The sequence below is a fragment of the Ursus americanus genome, chromosome 3, assembly GCF_024610735.1.
Source record: "Ursus americanus isolate L20-20 chromosome 3, mUrsAme1.1.p, whole genome shotgun sequence".
Lineage (NCBI taxonomy): Eukaryota > Metazoa > Chordata > Mammalia > Carnivora > Ursidae > Ursus > Ursus americanus.
In genome coordinates, this window is record NC_142129.1 from 56,467,426 (window position 1) to 56,489,256 (window position 21,831).

General features: G+C 40.7%; 2 protein-coding genes across 3 annotated transcripts in view; one reads left to right on the forward strand and one right to left on the reverse strand.

The window, feature by feature from the left end:
* The first annotated feature begins 789 nt into the window (after nucleotides 1–789).
* Nucleotides 790–11,671, forward strand: AGR2 (anterior gradient 2, protein disulphide isomerase family member). 2 transcript variants are annotated; one of them, XM_087861001.1, is made up of 8 exons: nucleotides 790–854; nucleotides 3,571–3,716; nucleotides 3,964–4,027; nucleotides 4,145–4,197; nucleotides 5,544–5,617; nucleotides 7,682–7,745; nucleotides 10,074–10,157; nucleotides 11,375–11,671. In XM_087861001.1, exons 2-8 carry the CDS (start codon nucleotides 3,578–3,580, stop codon nucleotides 11,422–11,424), a joined length of 528 nt encoding a protein of 175 aa, XP_087717127.1. In that variant the 5' UTR covers nucleotides 790–854; nucleotides 3,571–3,577; the 3' UTR covers nucleotides 11,425–11,671. The 2 variants fall into 2 exon arrangements, with proteins under 2 accessions (XP_087717127.1, XP_045649612.1); XM_045793656.2 differs by having other exon boundaries at nucleotides 821–871.
* A 6,443-nt stretch (nucleotides 11,672–18,114) lies between these two features.
* The window catches only part of TSPAN13 (tetraspanin 13), a 30,077-nt gene continuing 26,360 nt past the window's right edge, over nucleotides 18,115–21,831 (reverse strand). Inside the window, exon 6 of the mRNA XM_045793098.2 lies at nucleotides 18,115–18,688. Within this exon, the coding sequence (XP_045649054.1) occupies nucleotides 18,614–18,688 (75 nt within the window). The 3' untranslated portion in view covers nucleotides 18,115–18,613. The remainder of the gene's footprint in view (nucleotides 18,689–21,831) is intronic.

The following is a 21,831-nucleotide window of genomic DNA, read 5'->3' on the forward strand; positions in this document are numbered from 1 at the left end:
AAATCTGAGTTCAGTCTTAAAATCTTTAGTGGATAATTGCATAATCTTGAGTGAAAAAAACTAGTTGCAGATCTTAGTTTCGAGGTCTGAAAAATGAGGTAAATGACTTTCTGCATGCCTAGCAGGAAAGTTTGCCATTAACTAAGAGAGTGCCTGTGAATTTTGCACTTTTTTGTGGGAAGTTGCTGCATATATTTATTCAACTACAGTGTAATTAATAAAAACTCAGTATTAGGTATCTTTTTTCAATAACTTCCTCAGCTTTGAAATACTTCGTGACTGCTTGATTTGTAATTTCTTCATAGCCATTGGGAATGTACATTTTGTTTGCCAGGAAGAGGAAGTGTATGGTGGAAAATAATTTGTACTACAATGGAGGGTAGCAGGTCAAATGACTGGAGGAGTTAGAATTGTGAATCATCTCTTGTGTGTTCTCAACTAAAGGCAATCTGCCCAAGGGGGAGGGAAAAAATCTACAAACCGCACACTCCATCCAATCCTGTAAAGACAAATCAGCCTTCAGGCAAATCAAATGTCTTCATTTAAAGTTTACCTGGATTTGGCACTCTGCCCATGTTTTCCAAATCTCTTAACAATATACTTTCACAAACAGTTAAAAACATGCATACTGAAAAGCAGATCCTTTGCAATGTTATTTTTAAAAACAAGGAACTCTTTAGCCCTGGGAAGATCCTTGCTGGGGAAAAGGAAAGCTGCTTTCTGAGTTGGCAACATGCAAATATGGGATTAGTGGGTGGGATTGAGGTGTGCTCCCTGCATAAATAGAGGCTCGGGCTGAGGCAGCACACTAGGAGGCTTGGACCGCACTGAGGCCGGCTGGCGCACACGGACAGGTGGGTGGGGAAATCAGGTAAGGCTCCTGACCAGGCTGTTCCGCAGGGCACTCGCTCTGATTACTTTGTAAAGTTGTAGGAATCAACAGAGAGACAAGTGCAAGGTATCTCCCAGGGATCTGGAGGGGGAATAATGGAATTTCCATCAAAAGCTTACTGGGGCCTTTCTGTAGCCAGAGCTGGTAGAGGGCTGCATTCCTGAGCTGTTTCAAGGTAATGCTTTCTCCCTCTAGAAACAAGAGGTGTAAGAGTGGGTGAGCTCTAACCGGGTTCAGGCCTAGGATAGGGCCTAACATCTTCTGTCATCGTGCACTGCTCACCATCTAATGCTCTGCTTCTCACAGGCCCCAGGCCTGGCAAATCTCAGCTCGGACTGCCCGCTAGGAACTGCAATTCACAATATTACTGCACATCAGAAAAAAACAGTTCTCTTTCTCCGTCTGCTGTAAAGAGGTTCTTATTGCATCTTCAGCCTTGAAATTCATGGGAGGGGCTCTAAGTGGAGGGATCTGACCATTCCTGAAGCATTTATGAGCAGGGATACTGACACCTCCTGCAAGTCCATTCCCTGCTAAGGATAAGAAGACAGACATACAGTGACCCGTAAAAAGGGCGGGTTCCTTAGAGTGCGTGTGTGCACGCATCCAAATTCTGTCTCCCATGCTTAGTTTGAGGCGGTTTATGCAGGACCCTTGCAGAGCAGAGTCTACTTCTGAAAACTCGATAGAATGAATCCCAGAAAGTGAACCTGCAGCAGTGTATTTATACAGCGGGAGTGACAATTAGGTTTCAGTGAGTCATCCTGCCATAAAACCCATGCATTATGTCAATAGTTCCAACCGGTGAGCTGCGGAGCTATGACGAGGGGGGTATGGCGGCGGGGGGGGGGGGGGTATGACGGGGGGGGGTAAGAAGAGGGGGGTATGACGAGTGGGGGGTATGACGAGGGGGCTATGACGAGGGGAGCATGACAAGGGCAGCATGCAGCAAGAACCCTTGATGAGCCACGTAGATAAAATGCTTCACCGCCTGAGTCACGATTATTTCTGATATAAAGAGATGTTGTTGCTCTAAATAAAATACAAAAACCAAATGTTTGTTGATAAATTCCAAGCAGTTGTCATATGTTTCTGAATCAACTTTCATATTTTAAAGGTACAATTATTCTCACATCAAAGTTCCTGTTGTTGTTTTTTCCTCTTCTATGTTAAAAAGAAGTCTTTGTACTAAGAAGGCTGGGAATTGTTGACCTATAGTACACATTTTTATCCGAGTAGAAAATGAAGAAAGTGTATCCTTGCTTTTTCTTTGTCTTTTTGAGTAAGACATTTTGTGGCCACGTACTATGATTTGGATAGATGATAACTGGTCAGTTGGAACCAATGCATCATCCAAATTTGGTAACTTCATATGCTTTTTTAAAAAACAGCTAACGCCTAGCAAAGATTCCCACTCAAGGTATCAGAACCTGAGTAACTTCCCCCCCTTAAAAATACTGAGCATTGAAAGGCCATCCAGCTTCCTCTGCAGAGTTTACTGAGACCTACTCTGATATTAGTGAGCCTTTGTGAAGCGATTTCATTCTTTGTCAAGCGATTCCAGTCTTTGTCTTTCCTGGAATCCCAGCTCCAATTCTGCACGTGACAGATAATCACAGTGATTTGCTGGTTCAACTCTCTTTACTAGTCAGCGCACTCTCTCACTTACTCATCGAGCTTACCTCACCGTTCACTTTCCTGTCTATAGGCATCTGCTTTGTAGTTGCATAAGTTTCCTGAAGAAATAACTGAAATACTAGAAGGGAAAAAAAATTGACAAACAGACACATGCGGGGTTGGTTTCTCTGTGTTACAAGACCCATAGAATATTTTTGGGCATGAAAAGACATGCCCACAGTCACCTACTGATACAGGCCCATAGAGAAGGTCCAAGAATTGTTTCATAGAACAAACTTGCGTGGACATATTTCAGTCAACTCAGAACTAGTAAATGGAATTTGAGTCTATGTTACACTGGGGAGAGTTATCTGGGCTTAAGCTTTCAGTTAAGTGACGAAGTTGGCAGGTTTGAATTTAAATAAGATTCGTTTCGCTTAGATCTTACTATTTAATGTCCACGTCCCCATTTCAACAGAAGGCTAAAGAAGTGTGTGTGTTTAGTGTAACTGTTTCAGGATGCGAGGATGGGAGCCAGCACGAAAAAATGGCAAGATCCAGAGTACTTGGCTCTGTACCCTTCTCCTGAGCCTTCATCTCCCTGAATTGCGGATTCTTCATCTATGAAATGAGCCATGGGGAGTGCAAATGGAGGGGGTAACCCCTAAGGTGGCTTCCAAGAGTAAAATTTTTGAAATACAAAATTTGAATGTAAATTAAGAGTATATACAGCTTAGCAGTAAGAGTATATACATCTATTTTCTTAAAATACATCTGTATACCTATTTGTATACTGTAGGTGTCTGTGAAGAAGTCGGTCGGTACATTTATATCTGCACGGGTCTGTATCTGTTGATAGATAGGAAAGTCGATAGAGAGTCGCACTAGCATCCTTCGGGGAAACTGCGGAAGGGAGATTTTTCCTACCGGCTGAGGGTGTTCAGTCTCAGCTAAACGTCAATTCCTTCGTATCCCAGGGCCCTGATGCAGACTGAAGGCTGAGGAGGCTGCTAATTCCCTTTTGTTTTACTGACATTTTCCTTGTTTGTTTTCCCCATCAGATTTGCCATGGAGAAGATCTCGGTGTCAGCATTCTTGCTCCTTGTCGCCCTCTCTTACACTCTGGCCAAAGATATCACAGCAAAATCAGGAGCTAAGAAAGACACCAAGGACTCTGGACCCAAACTGCCCCAGACCCTCTCCAGAGGTAGGAGTCAGCTTCCGGTGGGCTTTCGGTGCCACCTCATTGAGCAACCGAGGCTTGTGTGCCAAAAATATTTTTGAACGTGTTTCTTCTAAATTTATTGAAGCTTATCATTGTTTCTACTTTCTGTAGAGGGTTTTGCATTCGATTAGTATCTAGTCTATATTTATGCCAGTCTTTACCATTGCTTTTCAACAGCTTTAGTCGGAAATTGTAATAGCTTTAACTATCCCGGTTCCTTTTGTTCTAGGCTGGGGTGATCAACTCATCTGGACTCAGACCTACGAAGAAGCTTTGTACAAATCCAAGACAAGGTAAAGACAAGGGGTAGCGCTCCCTCAAAGCTCACAAGAGCACCATCTAGTGGTAGGCAGCTATACGTGAAGTCTTAACTCATTAAGAATTACCCAATCTCTCCTTGTCTCCGGCAGCAACAAACCCTTAATGATTATTCATCACTTGGATGAATGCCCCCACAGTCAAGGTAATTTATTCTTCTATCGTTTCCTTTATAGGCTTTTAGCTTTAGGGACAAGGTTCAGGTCGTTCATCTTTTCATCCTTAGCACCTAGTACAGTTAAGTAAAACAGAACACCTTATGTAATAAAACCCTATTACAAAGTAACTTGAAATATTTCCGTACTTTGTGTTCACCAGTGATGTGCATTTTGAAAAAATCAAACTCTAGGCTTCATCCCTGGCTTCTTGCTTTCTCTTATATCTCATATCTACTACCTCCGCAAATACCACTGCTTTACTTTCCAAATAGATCCAGAAGCCAGCCCCAGCTTGATGGGTGTGCAAGTGGTGTGGTCACACAAGGCCCGGTGCCTGGAAGTGTCTTCTGCTGGATTTAAAACTCTGGTTGTTGCCGCCTTAAAATTCGTAGTAATTTTTGAATAAGGGGCTCCATAATATTGTTTTGTCCTGGGCTCCGTATATCCTGTAGGTCCTGCCCGAAGCCAACACTTCTTATTGACTCATTTCTATGGCCCCGATCCAAGCCAAGATCACATCTTGTCTAGTAAACTGTTTACAGCCACCTAACTGATCACCCCACACTTAGCTCTCCATACCGACTCCAGAGCGAGGCTGTTAAACAGAAATCAGACCCTTTCACTCACGTGCTCGTGGCTTCTTATCGCAAGTAAATAAAATCTAAATTCCTGATCATGGCCTACAAGGCTGGACATACCCTGTCCCCTGGCTATCTCTGCTTTCTTCCCGTGTGCCATTGTTTTTTCTTTCCACCATCTAGCCTGGCCTTCATGCTTTTCCTCTGAGACCTAAGCTCATTCCTGCCTTAGGGCTTTTTTGCTCTTGCAGCCTCTGCCTAGCATGACAGACCCCCAAATTCTTCGAATGGATCTTTCTCTCTTTTAACGTCCCTCCTCTGAGAGCTCTACCTTGAACATTCTATAGCTCTTAAATCTCTTGCCCTGCTTTGTTTTTCTTCAAAGTACATATCTCCACCTGAAGTTATTAGATAATGTATTTGTTTGCTTGTTTATGGTCTGTTCCCCACATAAGCATTTGAGCTGTAGGAAGACAGCGCATTACTTTCTTTCTTCTTCTTCTTTTTTTTCATAAAACAGGTTGTACCACATGATAATCACTCAATAAATATGGGTTAAAAAAATGGATGAATGAATGAGGGAATGGCAAGCAGCAAAGGTAGTCAATGGCCTAGACAGTACTTCCCTAATCATTTGCTAAAAAGGCAAAGTTGGATCTTATATTAAAAATACAGCTCAGCTTAAAATATACTAGAGAGCAATGGTTTTGGCCAGCAATGAGATGGATACTTAATGACTCTTTTGTCTATTCTAGCTTTAAAGAAAGTGTTTGCTGAAAATAAAGAAATCCAGAAATTGGCAGAGCAGTTTGTCCTCCTCAATCTGGTTGTAAGTTCACTTGTCATCATCCCTGACATTTCTCCGTGGCTCATTACTCAAAACGGATGATTCATTTCTCTTATGTATGTTAGTCACACTGCCACTGACTGGGGTCTGTTCCAGAGATCTCATCTCACAGATTACAGAGAAAAAAAGATATTTTACTAATAATCTATCTGGCATGGCTGTACTTTTATTTAGTAATTAGCAATTTTAGGATGTCTGAAAAATAGGCTCTTGTGGTCAGGATTTTCTCTATTGCTGTAAAAATTAGAAGGCTTTTGTCTTTGCAGATCTCTTCCTGTGCCCCTTTCCCTTCAGTCCTGCCTCTCTTCACCCCTCCGTAGTCCTCAGCTCCTCTCTCCCGGGAGTGGCAGTTTACCGGCTGTGTAAAGCCAGTCGGCGCACAAGCTTTAGCCTCACGCAGCCCCACCTTACTTCACCATCAACACCCTTCCTGAGGTCAAGCTTTCTGTCTCCCAAGTTCTTTCTACTCAGATACAAACAGGTTCCACTTTCCTTCCAAAAGGAAACAAGCACACAATCAACAACTCACAAAACTACTCCACCAAACCCTACGTCCTCTCCCTCGCTTCTCCCCCACCTCCCTCCTCCTTCTCTCCTTTTCCCCCCCTTCACAAGCTGACAAAGGTTGGTTCTTCAAAGAGCATTCATATCAGTACTTCGTCCTCGCCTCCCTTCCACAGGCTCCTCTTCCTCTTTCTACCTTTTATTATTAGTGACTTGGTGAATCTCTGCTTGACTTACTTTTCTTCTTACTATTTTATATTCTCTTTTTAATATTTTATATTCTCTGTGGACAACTTTATCCACATCTGCCTTGAATCAATGCCCACACCCTGGTAATTCCCAAATCTTACCCAAACACGCAGCAATTTCCAACTCTGTGTGCAACCGTGGTCCAGCTTCCGCATTATTAGCTGAAACTCAACATGTTCAACACGGAATTTACCAGCTAGGTGCAGGATTTTCTGCCAGCTCTTCTTTCCCTATTCTGTGTTTTACTAAAAGTTGCATTCAAGATTGTGTTCTCCTACTCACCTCCAGCAGTGAAGAAACTTTGTGCTTCTAACTTCTAAATACTCTTGCTATCAGTTACTTCCCTATAAAGTGACGACCATTGTTTAGTGTAAGAATTTCTCTTTGCCTAGTTTACTACTGTATTACTAAGTGGCTCCCTGCCTACAAAATAAGTCCCAGCTAACCCCACATGGCCATCAGGGTAATGACTCTACAACCCAAACTGGGATTACGGTACTTCTAAATCCCTCCAGGGGTTCTGATTTATTTATGAACGCATGCAAATCACTGGCACAGGGTGCAAGACCTCTCAAGAGCCGGCCCCAGAAGCAGTTCCCTAGCATCTTCTCTCGCCACTGCCCCATGCGTCCTCTGTACTTCAGTCCTCCCAAAACCCATGGTTCTACCAGAAAGTGCTGTGCATTTCCTCTACCTTTGGGCAATCTCTACCCGCTGCCTGGAGTAAACTTGTTTTCCACGTACCTGACTTCTCTTCATTTTTTAAGGACTCCTCCCTACCCACTTCAGAGAGCTTAGTCGAACTTGCACACAGGGTTAAATGCCCTGCTCTGGTCACCCACCGCACCTGCGCGTCATCCTTCCTAACACCGCACCAACGGGATCCTCAATACTCAATTTCCTTCCTGTGTCTCTCAACTGACGTGCATTCCTTAAAGATGAGTGTCGTAAGATAAGCCTGTTTGTTTCTGCAATTTCTCCAAAAATGACTTTTTTCACTATTTCTTCCTATCTCATCCAAGATGTCTTCCCCAAACAACTCCTTCCATATTCTCCCTTCTTGAACTTTTTTGCTCTTTATCATACTCATTCAGCTATCTCAGGTTCTGCATTACGGTTGACTCTTGTTTATTATTTCAGGTGTGTAACTCTGTATTATAAGCTCTCTGTGGAAGAGATGTGCCTTATGGCATCTCAAGACACCTAGCCCAGGAACAGACCCATTTCTATATTAACGAGTTTGATAATACCTGGAGAAGACAAACTAATAGCTGTCTTTTCTTTTAATCTTAGTATGAAACAACTGACAAACACCTTTCTCCTGATGGCCAATATGTCCCCAGGATCATGTTTGTTGGTGAGTAAAAATGACAACGGGATTAAGCAAACCGATAATTGCCCAAGGGCTGCCGTACCTCTTCCTCTGATGCCCCCTCCCTCATCTGCCACTCCATCATGGCCGATGCCACTGCCGCGCCCTAGTAAGGGCTGTAACATTCCTTTACATTTCTCCACATTTCTTCATTAGAAAACTCAAGCTTCGATCTATTTCCACATTTGTTTCTCATCTGCTAACATGAACTCATGTCCTGTCACAAATACGTCGGAGAAGGAAGCACCTTGTTAGCTGTTTAAATGTAGTGCCCATTTTCCTGAATACATCAGGCAGGTAAATTCTTATTTTTCATCAGGCAACCTTCCAATCTGTATGTTGGATTTTTCTTTCTGACATTTTTTGGTAATTACTTGTGAGCAAGTTAGGAATATGGCCTGGCAGAAAAGAAATCAGAGGAGCCATGCTCCTTTCAGCCACTGGTACTTTTCATAGGCTGTTCCCTCTGCTGGAAAGCTTTTTCTGCTTCCCCCATGTGCCTCCCCGTCACCTAGTCACCACTGTCATTCACTGACTTGGCACAATCGCCACTATGTGCTCTTGTGGCACCATGCTCTTCTCAGTAGTCACTCTTCCCTCAGTTATAATTTTGTCCTTACTGGGTGATTTTTCAGTATCTATTTTCCCCCGTACGACTACAGCTCCTTGTGGCCTGGACAGTGTCTGTTTCTTCTGACCATCATACTTTCAGCGCCTGTGGTAGGCTGGCATAAATATCTGTTAAATGATTGGACACATGAATTGAGATTGGCTTTGAGCCAAGTCATACTGATTTAAGAACAATTCATAAATAAACCCATCACTAGGCAGAGCTCACACTAATCAAGCCGTGCTCTTCTGCGCCCCTCCCAAGTTCACACTAAATACACAGAACAGGGGAGAGGAACGCATGACGGATAAAAGGAGGAAGGCTGAACTCGAGCTAATTTTATAAATTCAGTTATGCTAGGATTTAGAAAATCTAGAGCGTTTATATAGGGACTTTATAGGTCATCTGGTGACACTCTGTGCAGGAGTTCTTTTCATAGAATTTATTTCTGTCTAAGGGCATTTTAACCCACATTCACTTCCTTCCAAAAAAAACCCAACTCAGCTCAGGAGTGTAGACACTGGCTACATATTAGAATCACCTAGAAGATTTAAAAAACCAAGCTGCTCCGGCCACACCTCTAACCAATTAAATCAGAATCTTGCAGGGATGGGAGGCAGGAGGTATTTCCTGAAGCTCTGGAGGTGGCGGCGGTACCGGGAGCAGCCGGCTGCCGGTGCCCTGTGAGCCCACGGTTGGGTGTTTCAAAAGCTTTTCTTATGTTAATTTATTACAAAGAGTTAACCCTGTGTTTGTATCCTCTGCACGTAGCAGAAGCATAATAGGTTTTAAGTCTTTGTTGAACAAATAAATGTCTGCTTTTTGTAATTAACATCGGTGGGGCCCATTCCAACATTCTGAAATGACAGATTGTCCACTTAAGTACCAGGGGCAGACTGCATACAAGCCACTGGTTCTCACGTGCCTCCTTCATTCGATTTTCAGGACAAGTAACTTAGGCCCCTTCAATCCTCCCTGACAAGGAAAGGTTTCTAGGCCTGTGCAGATCCTCGTACCTCCTTTGTCAATACATCTTATTTTTAAAATCCCTTCTTTTCTCATTAGTGTATAGCTTCAAATTCAATATGAAACATGGAAAAATGGATTTAAACCTCTAGGGACATAGGTAAGCATAAGGGAAGACTCCTAAATCTCCATTTTTTAATGCAGCTAGATAACAATAAAGTGAAAAATAGGGGCCCTGCATGCTTATTTGACCTCTGCTGCTCTTAAGGGTTTGCATTCTTTTACTCATTAAAAACAACCTTTGGTTTTGAAAACTAGCATTGGATGTGGGTTTCTAATTATCTAAGTTGCTGTTGGTAACACATTGCGGTTACAGCATGAACATTTCAAAAGTTTAAAATAATTCTTTAGTGGAGAATGCCCGTGTTTTCACCAAAGCACCCAACACCCTCCCTGACAGTATGTCTTCTTCTATTTTCAGGTTGCTATAGATAGGACAGCAGGGTTCATAACCCTTCCCACAAATAGCACTGAGCAGCTGTCGAGGGCTCCAGGCCCTGCTTTGGGGACTGACAGCCACAGGACAGGCCAGGTTGCAGAGTAGATGGACTAGAACTCCAAGAGGCAGATCACACGCTGTGTTCCCTTCCTTGGCCGTGGACAAGGGCGTGGGCTTCCTCATGCAACAGAGCTTACTTGGAAACATCGACTCCATTCCCATTTGTTTTTCTTTGTAGACCCATCCCTGACAGTTAGAGCTGACATCACTGGAAGATACTCGAATCGTCTCTACGCTTATGAACCTTCAGATGCACCTCTACGTAAGTGTCACCCTGTGAACATGTCTATTGCTGTTGCACTAAGAGTAGCGTCCACGATGAGGAGGGAGAAAGCTGGGCTCAGACACACAGAGAGTCAGTTTGACCCTAACTAGCCTTGTGCCCTCAGGCAAAGCATAGTCACGTGGGTCTCATTTATTTAAATCTCAATGAAAGATTCTTTAGGTTGGCTATCTTTTTCTCTTGGAGGATTCTATGACCATATTACCTGCTTTCCAGTGTTTCCTTAGGCACCCTATCGTACAAAGTCCTACCACAGAATCAAGTGCACTGGTAACTGTACTATTACAACAGTAATAGGAACCTGCGTGCCTTAAATACTTTTTCCAAATAATGAAAGTGAAATAATGTAGTCCAGTTTGTTGATGCTGAGTTTAAGCTCAATTTTAAAGATCAGTAGGGAAGGATGTTTCCCAGGAGTTGGCAAGCTACTCATTTTCCCTGGAGTTGCCATGAAATGGAAAGAAAAAAAAAAAAAGTTAAGAAACTCAGGGCAGACAAAGCACCTCAACAGGAGACTGTACCTAGTTGTGACATCTAATTAGTCCTTCTGGGAAGACAATTGGGTTTCGTGCTAAGAACCAGTTCTGCTCAGTATGAGAGCCGTGAGCTCCATGTAGCTCTGTAATGTTACATTAATTAAAATTTAAAATTCAATTCCTCAGGCACACTAACCACACTTTAAGTACTCAATGCACTGACACTGAATATTTTTCATCATCACAGAAATACTATTGAGTGGCGCTGACCTAGAACATTATGCGGGGGAAGGCCTGAGGCTGCATCTGGGCAACAGCAAGGATTATCGTGGTCCACTAGCGAGTGATGCCTCCAGTGGGGGTGGGGAGGACCGGAGAAGCCCATTCCACGTCCTGGCCATTCTCAAGATAATGGCATATTTCTTAATAAGACTTTGGACTCCTTAATGGCATGTATCCTGCACAGGTTATATCACAGTGCTTTGTAGAACAGGCATGTGATCAATATTGGAAGAGAACTGGATTGTAGGAAAAGCCATGTCACATACTTCCGGAAAAAAATGTATAACAAAATTACCAACCATTCACTCTATCATGAAATAGCACCCCATTCAACAATGATAAAGTACCCAAGTTTAGGGGGTTTTATAATTTTTATATTTTTATAATTTTTTATAATTTCTGGTGACATCTCAACTGTGGCAACTTTTTCCCCATTAGTGCTCGACAACATGAAGAAAGCTCTCAAGTTGCTGAAGACTGAATTGTAGAGAAAAAACATCTGCAAGCTTTTCCCTCTGTGCCTAGCCCTGAGACTTGGAACCAGAGAAGATCCTAGAAGACTTTGGAGAACACCGGCACACTGATGGACATGCTGATTAGATTATGGTTATTGTTAGTACAACAGCTATTTTTAAAAAATCTGGTTTTAAGTATACATGTATGAGAACAATATTGCATACCATAGTAAGCCATGCTTTTTTAAAAAAAATAAATAAATCCTTTTGGGGGTGTTCAGACTGTTATTTTTCCTTCAACTTAGTCCTTCAGAGAAAAGCTATTTAGTTCATTCACCCCATAGAATTTCTGGACACACTAAATGTTCAAAGAGGAGACAAAACAGACTTAACTGGAGAAATGAAAGCCAAAGACAGAGTTATCACTTCACTAGATAGTTTCTCACTGGGTGACGAGAAGTAGACATGAGCTTAATCAACAGAAGTATCAAAACAGAATGTGTGTTAGCATAAAAGAATATGTAGAAAGCCATCCCAAGATCAGGTGCTCTTTTGAAGACAACCCCTCCCCACCCTGGCTGGAAATTCCTATGTACACACTTTACTTCAAGAATTCAACTTTAGTTAGATTTTGCGCAATTGAACCCTCTCAGAAAAATTCTCTGACAGGTAGCTTTCTCCATCAGAGCCCTAATTTTGTGAAAAGGTCATTTGAAGAACATCTGTAGCCATGAACATACCCTAAAGAAATCCTAAGAATTCGCCTTATAATACATTTGGTCTCTCAAGATTTTAGAGCAACTACCCTGGAATAAATTTAGTTGAGTGGTTCCCATCTTCACCAAAACGTGACAAGCTGGAAGAAGAGCAAAGGGCAATGACATCATGTCTATGGAGCAGAGATCAGAGGTCACTACTCACCTTTGGAGAAGTTGAGAGAGGTAGTGGCATCAAATAGGGGAGCAGCTTTTGCTACTTTCAACTCTTGATTCTGAATGACAAAATTTAGAACTGTGTATTAATTTCTTCATTACATGTTTAATCTCACATTCATTGTCACATGGAATTTCTTTATCACCCAGCCCCCACTGACTTCTTTGGCTCATCAATGGCTGTGGTAGTCTGTACAATGCTTTGAATATTGATATATTGATTATCTATTGCTTGTCTTGACAAATTTTCTTTGGCATTATTATCTTTTCCAGGGCAGAATATACATCTTAAATTTTTTTTCTTTCACAGTACTACCAAAGAGCTATATACTAACTAATAGGTTCTGTGTACATAAGATTAATTTAATGACATACAAATCTTCAGTAAAAATATTGACAGAGGGATTGGACTTTCTTCTTACAAGTAGATACATATGTTTAAAAAGGTTAAATATTATATTTAGAAAGTTCTCTGAGAGTCAAGGAAGGGGAAAAAAAAGAGTTTTCACTTATATAAACAAATAATTTGAATGACAACCTCTAAGACATTCAAGTTTCCTCTATAGTATAGCAAAATAAAAATTTAAAAAATTGGGTTTTTTATTGGGCTGATATAAGACTAAGTCCTTAAAATTTATTGAATGACAAAACATTTCTTTAACAACACATATAATTTTTAAGATGTAATAAATCTCTGGGAAGTCAAATGTCAAGATTGCAAAGACGATGACTCTCCCCTAGAAAAGTGTTACACAAAGCCATGGTATCCTCTCCTTCTGAGAATGTGTCCTAATGCAAATCAGGAAATCATTCAAGAGAAACAAGAGTTCTGTGTAGATGCCAGTGGCAACATTATTTAATTAAATAATTTAAATTTAATTTAAACAGACTTTAAAAAAAATGGCAACCACCAAATCTAGTGGTTACATAGTGTATTAAACAAGGTGCACCATGGTGTCATCTATAAACATAAACACTGTGAAGAGACATAAAGAATCAGTGAAGAAGAATTTAGGTATCTCCAGATAACTGTTACTCTAGGAAGTGTGTGCACACACCAGTTAGAATGAGAAATAAAGATGCAAAGGGAAGAACTTCTACATGAAGCTTATGGAATTACTAGCAAAGCCTGTTCTTTCTTGTCATCTCACAATTTTTCCTTTGTGTTCAAATAAACTGAGATGAAAGCATATCTTGACTATTTGACTACAGAGAACAGGAAGAAAGCCGTAAGTCTAGAGAGCATTATTTCAAACTGAAGAAAAATGTCGGTAACACAGGAGGAGTACAAAATGGTGCAGCCCTGTGAAAAACTGTACGACTTGTCCTCAGAAACTGAAGCATAGAATTACCACAGGATCCAGTAATCCCACTTCCGAGTATGTACCCCAAACACGCGAAAGCAGGAAAAATCTCTCTGTGCATTCATGTTCGTAGCAGCATGATTCGCGGCAGCCGGAAGGTGGAGGCAACCCAAACGTCCATGGGCGGCTGAACGGACCGACAAAATATGGCGCATGCCTACAACGGAGCACTTTTCAGCCCTTGGAAGGAAGGAGAGTCTGCCACCTGCTACAACATGGATGAACCTCGAAAACATGGTGCTAAGTGAGTAAAGTAACCAGTCACATAAGGACGAACACTTTGTTTCCACTTACATGAGGGATCTAGAAGAGTCAGATTCCCTGACACACAGAGGAGAATGGTAATCGTCAGTGGCTAAGGAAGAGCAGAAGGGGGTGGGGGTGGGGGTGGGGGTGGGATAGTTTGCCAGGTGCATCGTCAGCTTGGGAAGATGAAAAAGCTCGTGGGAATGATGGTTGGGCCACAATGTGAAAGTATTTAATGACACTGAATTACGCACTTAAAGATAGTTAAAATGATACATTGTATGCTATGTGTATTTTACCACACTAAAAAAAAAAAAAAAAAAAAAAAGGATGTTTTATCAGTTCTATCGGAGCCCCACAGCGTAGGGGGGGAAAGGGTAAGTAATTTAGAAAAACCTTGGTAACATAAATCATCTGTGAGTCATTTACACGGCTGATCAACGTGCCTGGTTAAACCATCTCCACCTGTTCGAGAACCGCAGTCTTCAGACGATCATCTACGGCTGTTCAGCTCTGCTTTGGGTTTTTGTGTGTTTCAGGCATTCGGTAATCCTAAGTAGCTTCTAAGGTCCTTACATTTAGTAGTCAGTCACTGGCGAGCACAGTAGCTGGGCGAGAGTTTAAAAAAAAAAAAAAAAAGGCTCTAAGGCAAGAACAGAACTTCGTTCAGTTACTCACCAAGGAGGCTGAATTCAAAATTCAAGTAAAGTGAGCCTAACTTTTTAAAAAGCCACTTGTCAGGTTGTGGCCTCATAAACTGTAAAAACCAGAAACTGAAAGTAAGCAATGGTGGTTTCGCCCTCCAAGTGATACCACAGCCCACTGTGTGCCGTCTAACCTAACTCAGGCAACTCCCTCCTGCCGTCATTTGAAAATGAATTCCAAAAGCTGATTTTCCAGAGGCAAGTGGATGAAAAGTAGCCTGGCATAGGGTAGAAGAGTCTGATTGTCCCCCTTGCCCACTGTCTCAGGATGTACGTCGATGATTACAATTACCCAGTTGTGATCGTGACAAGAAGACCTCTGTTCTCTTTTCTCTCTTTCTGGGGGTTCAGTGGAGAAATGGGGTAAAGGACATTATTGGGTTGTTTCCTTAAAATTGTTTAGAAAACACTGACCAACGGCACATACCTTAACTGCATTTGGCATAGCCAGGTATAAAAATTAACTGCCAGCCCCAAACATAACGAGTGCTTAGCAACTTTATACAAATCCCCTCACATTTCCAGAAACCTGAAAAACTCACTCTTTAGCTTTATTGTCAATTCGAATAAAACAATTGACATGTGAATGATATTTGTACAATTGCGATGCCTAAAAGTATTTTTTCTATGAAATACTATGAAAAAAAATGTGGTTCTAATTTGTTCAGTACCAGCTATACAGTGAAATTGTTTCACATATTTACTTGGTGCATTTTCAAAAGGATGAATAAACTTAAAGAGGGTTAAACAAATATTTAGAAAAACTGGAGGAGGAGGTTCTTGGCTTCAGGAAGCTGGGGACGCAAAGCCCTACTTCTGGATTCTTTTCCCTCTCTGAAAGGTTGTACTTGGCAGCATATTACTGTAGGTTAACATGCAGGACTGGTTTTCAGACCAAACTCGTTGTTCCGATCACAGAGTGTCTGAGATGAATTTATGCCACATGAACTTTGATTTTGGAAACTGTAGCCTAATAGTTTTCCTTTGTATTAGCATTTTATTAACTAAAGTTTCACCCTTCACATCAAGACAGACCGGGCAAATGTCCTAACAAAGATTCCTTTAAATGGAACATGTAAATAAGGAGTAAGATAAATTTAAAAAAAGAGTTAGAGCTTCCTTTTTTAAGTAAATGCTAAGTGGAGAGAGAAAGGCGCTCTTGAGTATACATATGGACCTTTGTTGTAATTTAAGGACAGACCCTGATCTGAACACCTCCTCTGATCCCGTGTATTTATGGACAACGTTTCTATGCACGTGGGTAGCAGCCCTCCTGTAATCCTGGGGCCAGCCGGACGTCTCTGCCTCATTAGCAGCCACTTGGGATTCAGGAGAGACCCTATTCAGAGGCCTTTCCAGCAGGTTTATAACAAACTGTGCAATGTGAGCTGTACCCCTGCACGCAGACACAAACCGAGATCGCAAGAGGACTCCCAGGACAATCCGTCACCTTCAGATCTGCCTGAGGGAACAGAAAGCCCAAATTAATCTAACAGGGCTGCTTTTGGTCCTTGAAAATGTATTATTTCTTGAGGAGTGGTTAGTCGTTAGTTACGACCCACTCTTATAATCCTATAGTTTAGTAGCCCTAAAGATTCATGCTTCCCAAGCCCTGATTTATCACTGGGCTGGCCCAAACAAGGCCAATGCAATTAGAGCACAAACTACGGCTATGGAAGAGCTCTTTCCAATATAGTCATTTGGACCAAGGAAAGTATTACATTAAGAGACACCAGAATCTCACGGAACTTCAAAATGTAACAAAGCAAACAAGGAAAATACAGAATGCCTTAAAGACAGTATTCAAAAATCTCACTTGCTCCATGTGTCACTTACAATCTCATCTTATGGTGTAAGTAGGAACATTGTTAGGGTTGCCCAGAGCTCAATATGGCATTGAAGGATGGCAGATTATGCCACTCTTTGGCATCAAGATTATTTTGAGCTCATGGTTTCTGGAAAAAAAAAAAAAAATGCAGACACAGGAGTAGCTCTGTAAACAGAGAAGTTAACCCTTCATTAAGGGGAATTTACACTTAGAAAGGAGATCTCTGCATGTAAGAGTGTCTCCTTCTTTGTACCAGGAAGAGAAGGATGACTCTTACTCACAAGAGACTTAGCACTGCAGAAGTCACTGACTTAAATCTGCTAACAAGCCTTCCCTCTGTTTATAGTGCCCTTCCTGGTAACCCTCATAATTGTCCTTTCCTCCATTTCCCACACCCCCAACACACACACCTTTATTCAGTCTTTAGCTTAAGACAGTATCTAATATGGTGTCTTGGGCCATCTTGGGGAATTACTCAGTTTTGGGTAATACCTTACGTATACATAGATAGGCATACATGTTAACAGATATATATGCATGTTAATAAACCTGTTTTTCTCTTATTAATCTGACTTGAATTAGACAGGGTCTAAGACAAGAACTCAGAAGAGTAAAGGGAAAATTACTTTTCCTCCCTTATTGTATCATGGGAATTGCACAATTGGGTTTTCTTGAAAGATCAACCAGTCTTCCAGAGTTGTGGAGGTGACACAGCCACAGAATGCTCTAAAATTCTACTGATCATCCATTTGCCCTCTTTCTTGGCCTAAAATCCATCATCACAATTACCAATAAAACACTATATTCTACATAGAATGCAAGACAAGAACTTAATAATTGTCAGTAACATGAAAGAGCTTACATATTTTCCCCCAAATAAATACGAATGACTTCTCTTCTAAAAAACAGTTCTCACTATGGAGAAAATATTAAACACTGAAACATTTCAAGAATGAATTCGCAGAGGATGACCAATAGACATTAGTGCTGGAAGTGCATCTCCATGGCCGGATTATACACTGCAAGGGCAGCACTCAGCTCTAGGTCAAAGAAAAAGCAATAAAGGAAAAAATTCCACTTCACGTAATCCATTTAGCAATTCTTCCATTACTTTCTATTAATTGAAACATTCATACACAAGGAAAGGTTTCCATTCTTTAATTTTTTAACATAATATACGGAACCACAATACTATTTCAATTTCAAATTATGGGAGCCTCACATTCAATTATGCTTGGATTTGACAAGTTGCTGTTACAATACTGAGAAAATTCATGAAAAAGGTATTTAATAATTTGTTAGATAATCAAATATCTTTTTGCTATGTGGGCCAATGCATTAACAGTAACTTGTTTAAAAATGCAGTCTTTTGGACTTCAAATTATTATAAAAGAATATGAATATTATATAGCTATACTTTCTGAATTTCTCAGACCCATTCCATTTCAAAAGCTGAAGACAAATATTACAGATCAGAACATTCATGAGATCATATCTCCTCTGTACTTACCTATAAAAATCAAAAACTAGACCACACATTCCTAAAGATATAGCTATTTCTATGCTACATTAGTGTAATCATAAAAGACTACGAGAACTAAATTATCACTTTTATGTTAACAATTTTCACCACAATACATCTTTCCTAAAAAGACAAAAAAAAAAAAAATGCAGGATTTTGGATTTCCCTTACTGAATTTAACATAATACAATCTCATACTTTCTGGCTTTAATAAACTTCAACTCTTTTTTCCAGTAGGAACTATCTACACAGCACAGTGCTACATACGATTAATTATTCTGGTGAGATGTAGATTTAGATTTACAATATGATCAACACAATAGTGCCATACAAAGTTTTCTGCAGGTAAAAATGCTAAGAAAGGCCACAGTGGACAGTGCCAGACACTGTGAATACAGTAGATTACAGGTACCACTGAGGGTCAGAGGAGATCACAAGTTTCTAATTTTTTCAGCAATGGGAAAAGAAAAACATTTAGAGAAACATAAGAGTAAAAATATATAATTCCACTGTCAATAATAATGTAATTTCTCAGATACTGCTTCCTTAAACAGGCAAATTAGTTGAACTTTAAGTTAGAGAAAGTGAACAAGATCCAAATATGAAAGACGTTCCTTGTTTTCTCATCAAAGGAATGCACTAGGATTAGCACGAGGGTCTTTCTGGTTCCTGTATCTGTAGGTCAGCCAAACACCCAGGATCTGGAATGGAAGAAAAAAAAAAAGAAGAAAGAGAAAGTAACAGTTGTATCTGTTTCTTCGGTTTATCAATAAATACTTTGGAACCTCTGAAGCTCTTGGCATTATTTGTCCAAAGAGGAAGAGATTTCTTTTTCCCTTTCAAGTCTTGTAAGTAGCCCAAATTAGAAGCCCTAACTACAAGTAATAGGAACACTGGCCCTCCAGAGATGTCTGCATCATGAGCCCCGGCACCTGGGAATAGGTGACCTTACATGGTAACAGGGACTTGGCAGAAGTGATGGGGTGAAAGCTGCTGAGACAGGGAGATTATGTGCGCGGGCTCGCTGATGTAGTCACAAGGGTCCTTATGAAAGAGAGGCAGGCAACACAAAATCAGAAACATCGAGAAAAGGCGCTGTGATGTCAGAAGCAGCAGGAAGCAGAGTCGGAGAGAAGATGCTGCGTGGCTGCCTTGAAGATGGAGGATGAGCCCGCGAGCCAGAGCGCAGGCAGCCTCTAGAAGCTGCGAAAGGAAGGACACAGCTTCTCCCACAGAGCCTCCGGGAGGAGCCTGCATTTCAGGCTTCTGACCTCTAGCAGTAGGAGAGAATATATTTGTGCTGCTTTATGCAACTCCATTTGTGATTGTTAGAGCAGCAATAGGAGCTTAATACAAGCACTGAATTGTCTGCGTAGCTAAAATATGACATTATCTTGATAATTGAGAAACTGGGTTGAGGAAAAATTCAGCAATAACAAAAACCCCACAATAACAAATTTTCCTAACACAGATCTTTAAAAAATATTATAATTCCTGTCTCTCTCAAGGCACAGGGATCTCTAATTTTAGAAAAGTACTGACCTATTACTGTGTCGTTTCCCACACCAGGTTCACCAAAGCGTTAACCAATATAATTTTTTTTTAAATTAAGAAATGTGCTCATTCTGTTTCTGCTACCTCAAAGTTGATTTACTTAACATAATCAAAAATTCTTAGACTGAAAAAGGTACAAAATTTTAATGGAACAAAATGAATTTCAAATTATATTTTCCACTTTAGATCTGTGCCAACTTTTCATCTAAATTTTATTTGACTTCGTAACTACTCATTAGCCCTTTAAACTACTTCTAGAGAACTATGATCAATCCAAAATTTTCTCCATTACAACAGTAAGAATCCCTGTGTTACTGTAAAATTCACGACTGGCAGTGATTCAATTATAACATGTAAGAGCTGATGGAACTATAATTTGTGAGTTGAATCAAGGAAAGTTAAGTCTAATTTAAGGAAGCGGGAAGTTTGGGCTGCCATATATATATTACAGGGGAAAAGGGATTTACTTAATAAACACAAGAGGAGTACTTTGTGACCGGCTCTGTTCTTCACACTTCACAAATTCAAACAATCCTCCCAAACACCCTACATCATGGAACACTATCCTCATTTTATCAGCAAGGGAACTGAGGCAAAGAGGTTAAACGACAGGGTAGCAGTCACACAGGTCATGAGGCCTAGAACCGTGGTTCAAACCTGGAATCCCTGCCCTCAATCACGTTCGGGGTTGTATGGGAAATCTGATGTACCGAAGGCCATTCTCAGGCTAACATTCTACCTACCGTCTCAGTCAGGCTGGTTTTTATAGTGTGGAAATACTTACACACCTGTTCTGGACAGCAACTCCTCTGACGCCCCCCAACCTGCCCAAGCATCATTTCCTTTCCCCTGTCTCAGAAACACGGGCACATAGGGAGAGAGCTTTGGGTGAGAATTTTTGAGGTTTTAAATAGTTTGATTACCAGCCTTGAATACAGGCCAATAGTGTAAGTTACAGGGAAAACAAAGCAAATGGGTACATTAGACACTCATAATTGGAAGCCACATTTTCCCAAAAGTTCATACCTCCGTTTCAGTGGTAAATGACAAAATGGGAGGATCTTTTCCTTTGCCCCATTGTTGAACCATGATCTCATCCCTCCCTCCCTGGGAGAGTCTAGAAGGGACACCACACCCGAAATGCAAAAAAGATCAAAGTTAGATAACTCATGGATTTTAAGTTTACAAAGCTGCTTAAAATGATTTAAAGATTCTCAAGGGTAATTTTGACTAGAACTGATCATGAACTCCACTGACCCTAGAACCTAGGCCTAGTACGTGGGGCACTAAATTATACAGCTCATTACATAGAAATATGTGCAATGAGCCTACACATTATTTTTATGTTTATTTATTACATATAGAAAGGCAGGAGGTAATATGCCAAAATATGAACAGTGGTTATTTGCCATTTTAGTTAGTAAATACATGTAATTTTTCATGTTCATAATTTTCTGTATTTTCTAAAGTTTCTACAAAGAACATGTGCTAATTTTAACATGTTAAAAGTTAACATGTCTCAGCTATTTTTCAGATTCTAAATCAAAGTTTCTTTTGTGGTTTAAATTTATTTTTAGCTATTGTAAATAGTTCAAAATCAAGTCTGTCTCACCAATGAAAGGAAATCATTGGTTAGTTAGCTTCATTCCTTTGATTCTGTAAAATATTGAATAAAAAATTAGGGCGCCTGGGTAGCGCAGTCGTTAAAGCGTCTGCGTTCGGCTCAGGGCGTGATCCTGGCGTACCGGGATGGAGTCCCACATCGGGCTCCTCCGCTGTGAGCCTGCTTCTTCCTCTCCCACTCCCCCTGCTGTGTTCCCTCTCTCGCTGGCTGTCTGTCACATAAATAAATAAAATCTTTAAAAAAAAAATTAAAAAGTTAGTATACCTATAAAATAATCACTACCCAGAAAATATCAGGTTGGATAAATTATTATTAAAATCTCTAGCCAGGTTTCAAAGGATATGGTATATCAAATATTAAAATATAGAGCAGGATTCCATGAAAGAACACCAAGTCTTCTTAGCTCTTAAGATACCTAAGACTCATGATTTTATATTCTTTGTTTTTAAAGATTTTATTTATTAGAGAGAAAGAGAAAGAGAGAGAGTGCATGAGTGGGAGGAGGGGCAGAGGGAGAGAATCTTCAAGCAGACTCCTCACTAAGCACAGAGCCAGACGTGGGGCTCGATCCCACGACCCATGAGATCACAACTTAAGCTCCAACCAAGAGTCAGACCTTCAACTGACTGAACCACCCAGGAGTGTCCCCATGTGTTTATATTCTTA

What these genes read in the sequence shown, in the direction of transcription:
- AGR2 (XM_087861001.1), top strand. Translation starts at nt 3,578, where the DNA reads ATGGAGAAGATCTCGGTGTCAGCATTCTTGCTCCTTGTCGCCCTCTCT. An exon ending in GCCCCAGACCCTCTCCAGAG is followed by an intron (nt 3,717 to 3,963) that starts GTAGGAGTCAGC and finishes CTTTTGTTCTAG; the next exon opens with GCTGGGGTGATCAACTCATC. An exon ending in TGAATGCCCCCACAGTCAAG is followed by an intron (nt 4,198 to 5,543) that starts GTAATTTATTCT and finishes TGTCTATTCTAG; the next exon opens with CTTTAAAGAAAGTGTTTGCT.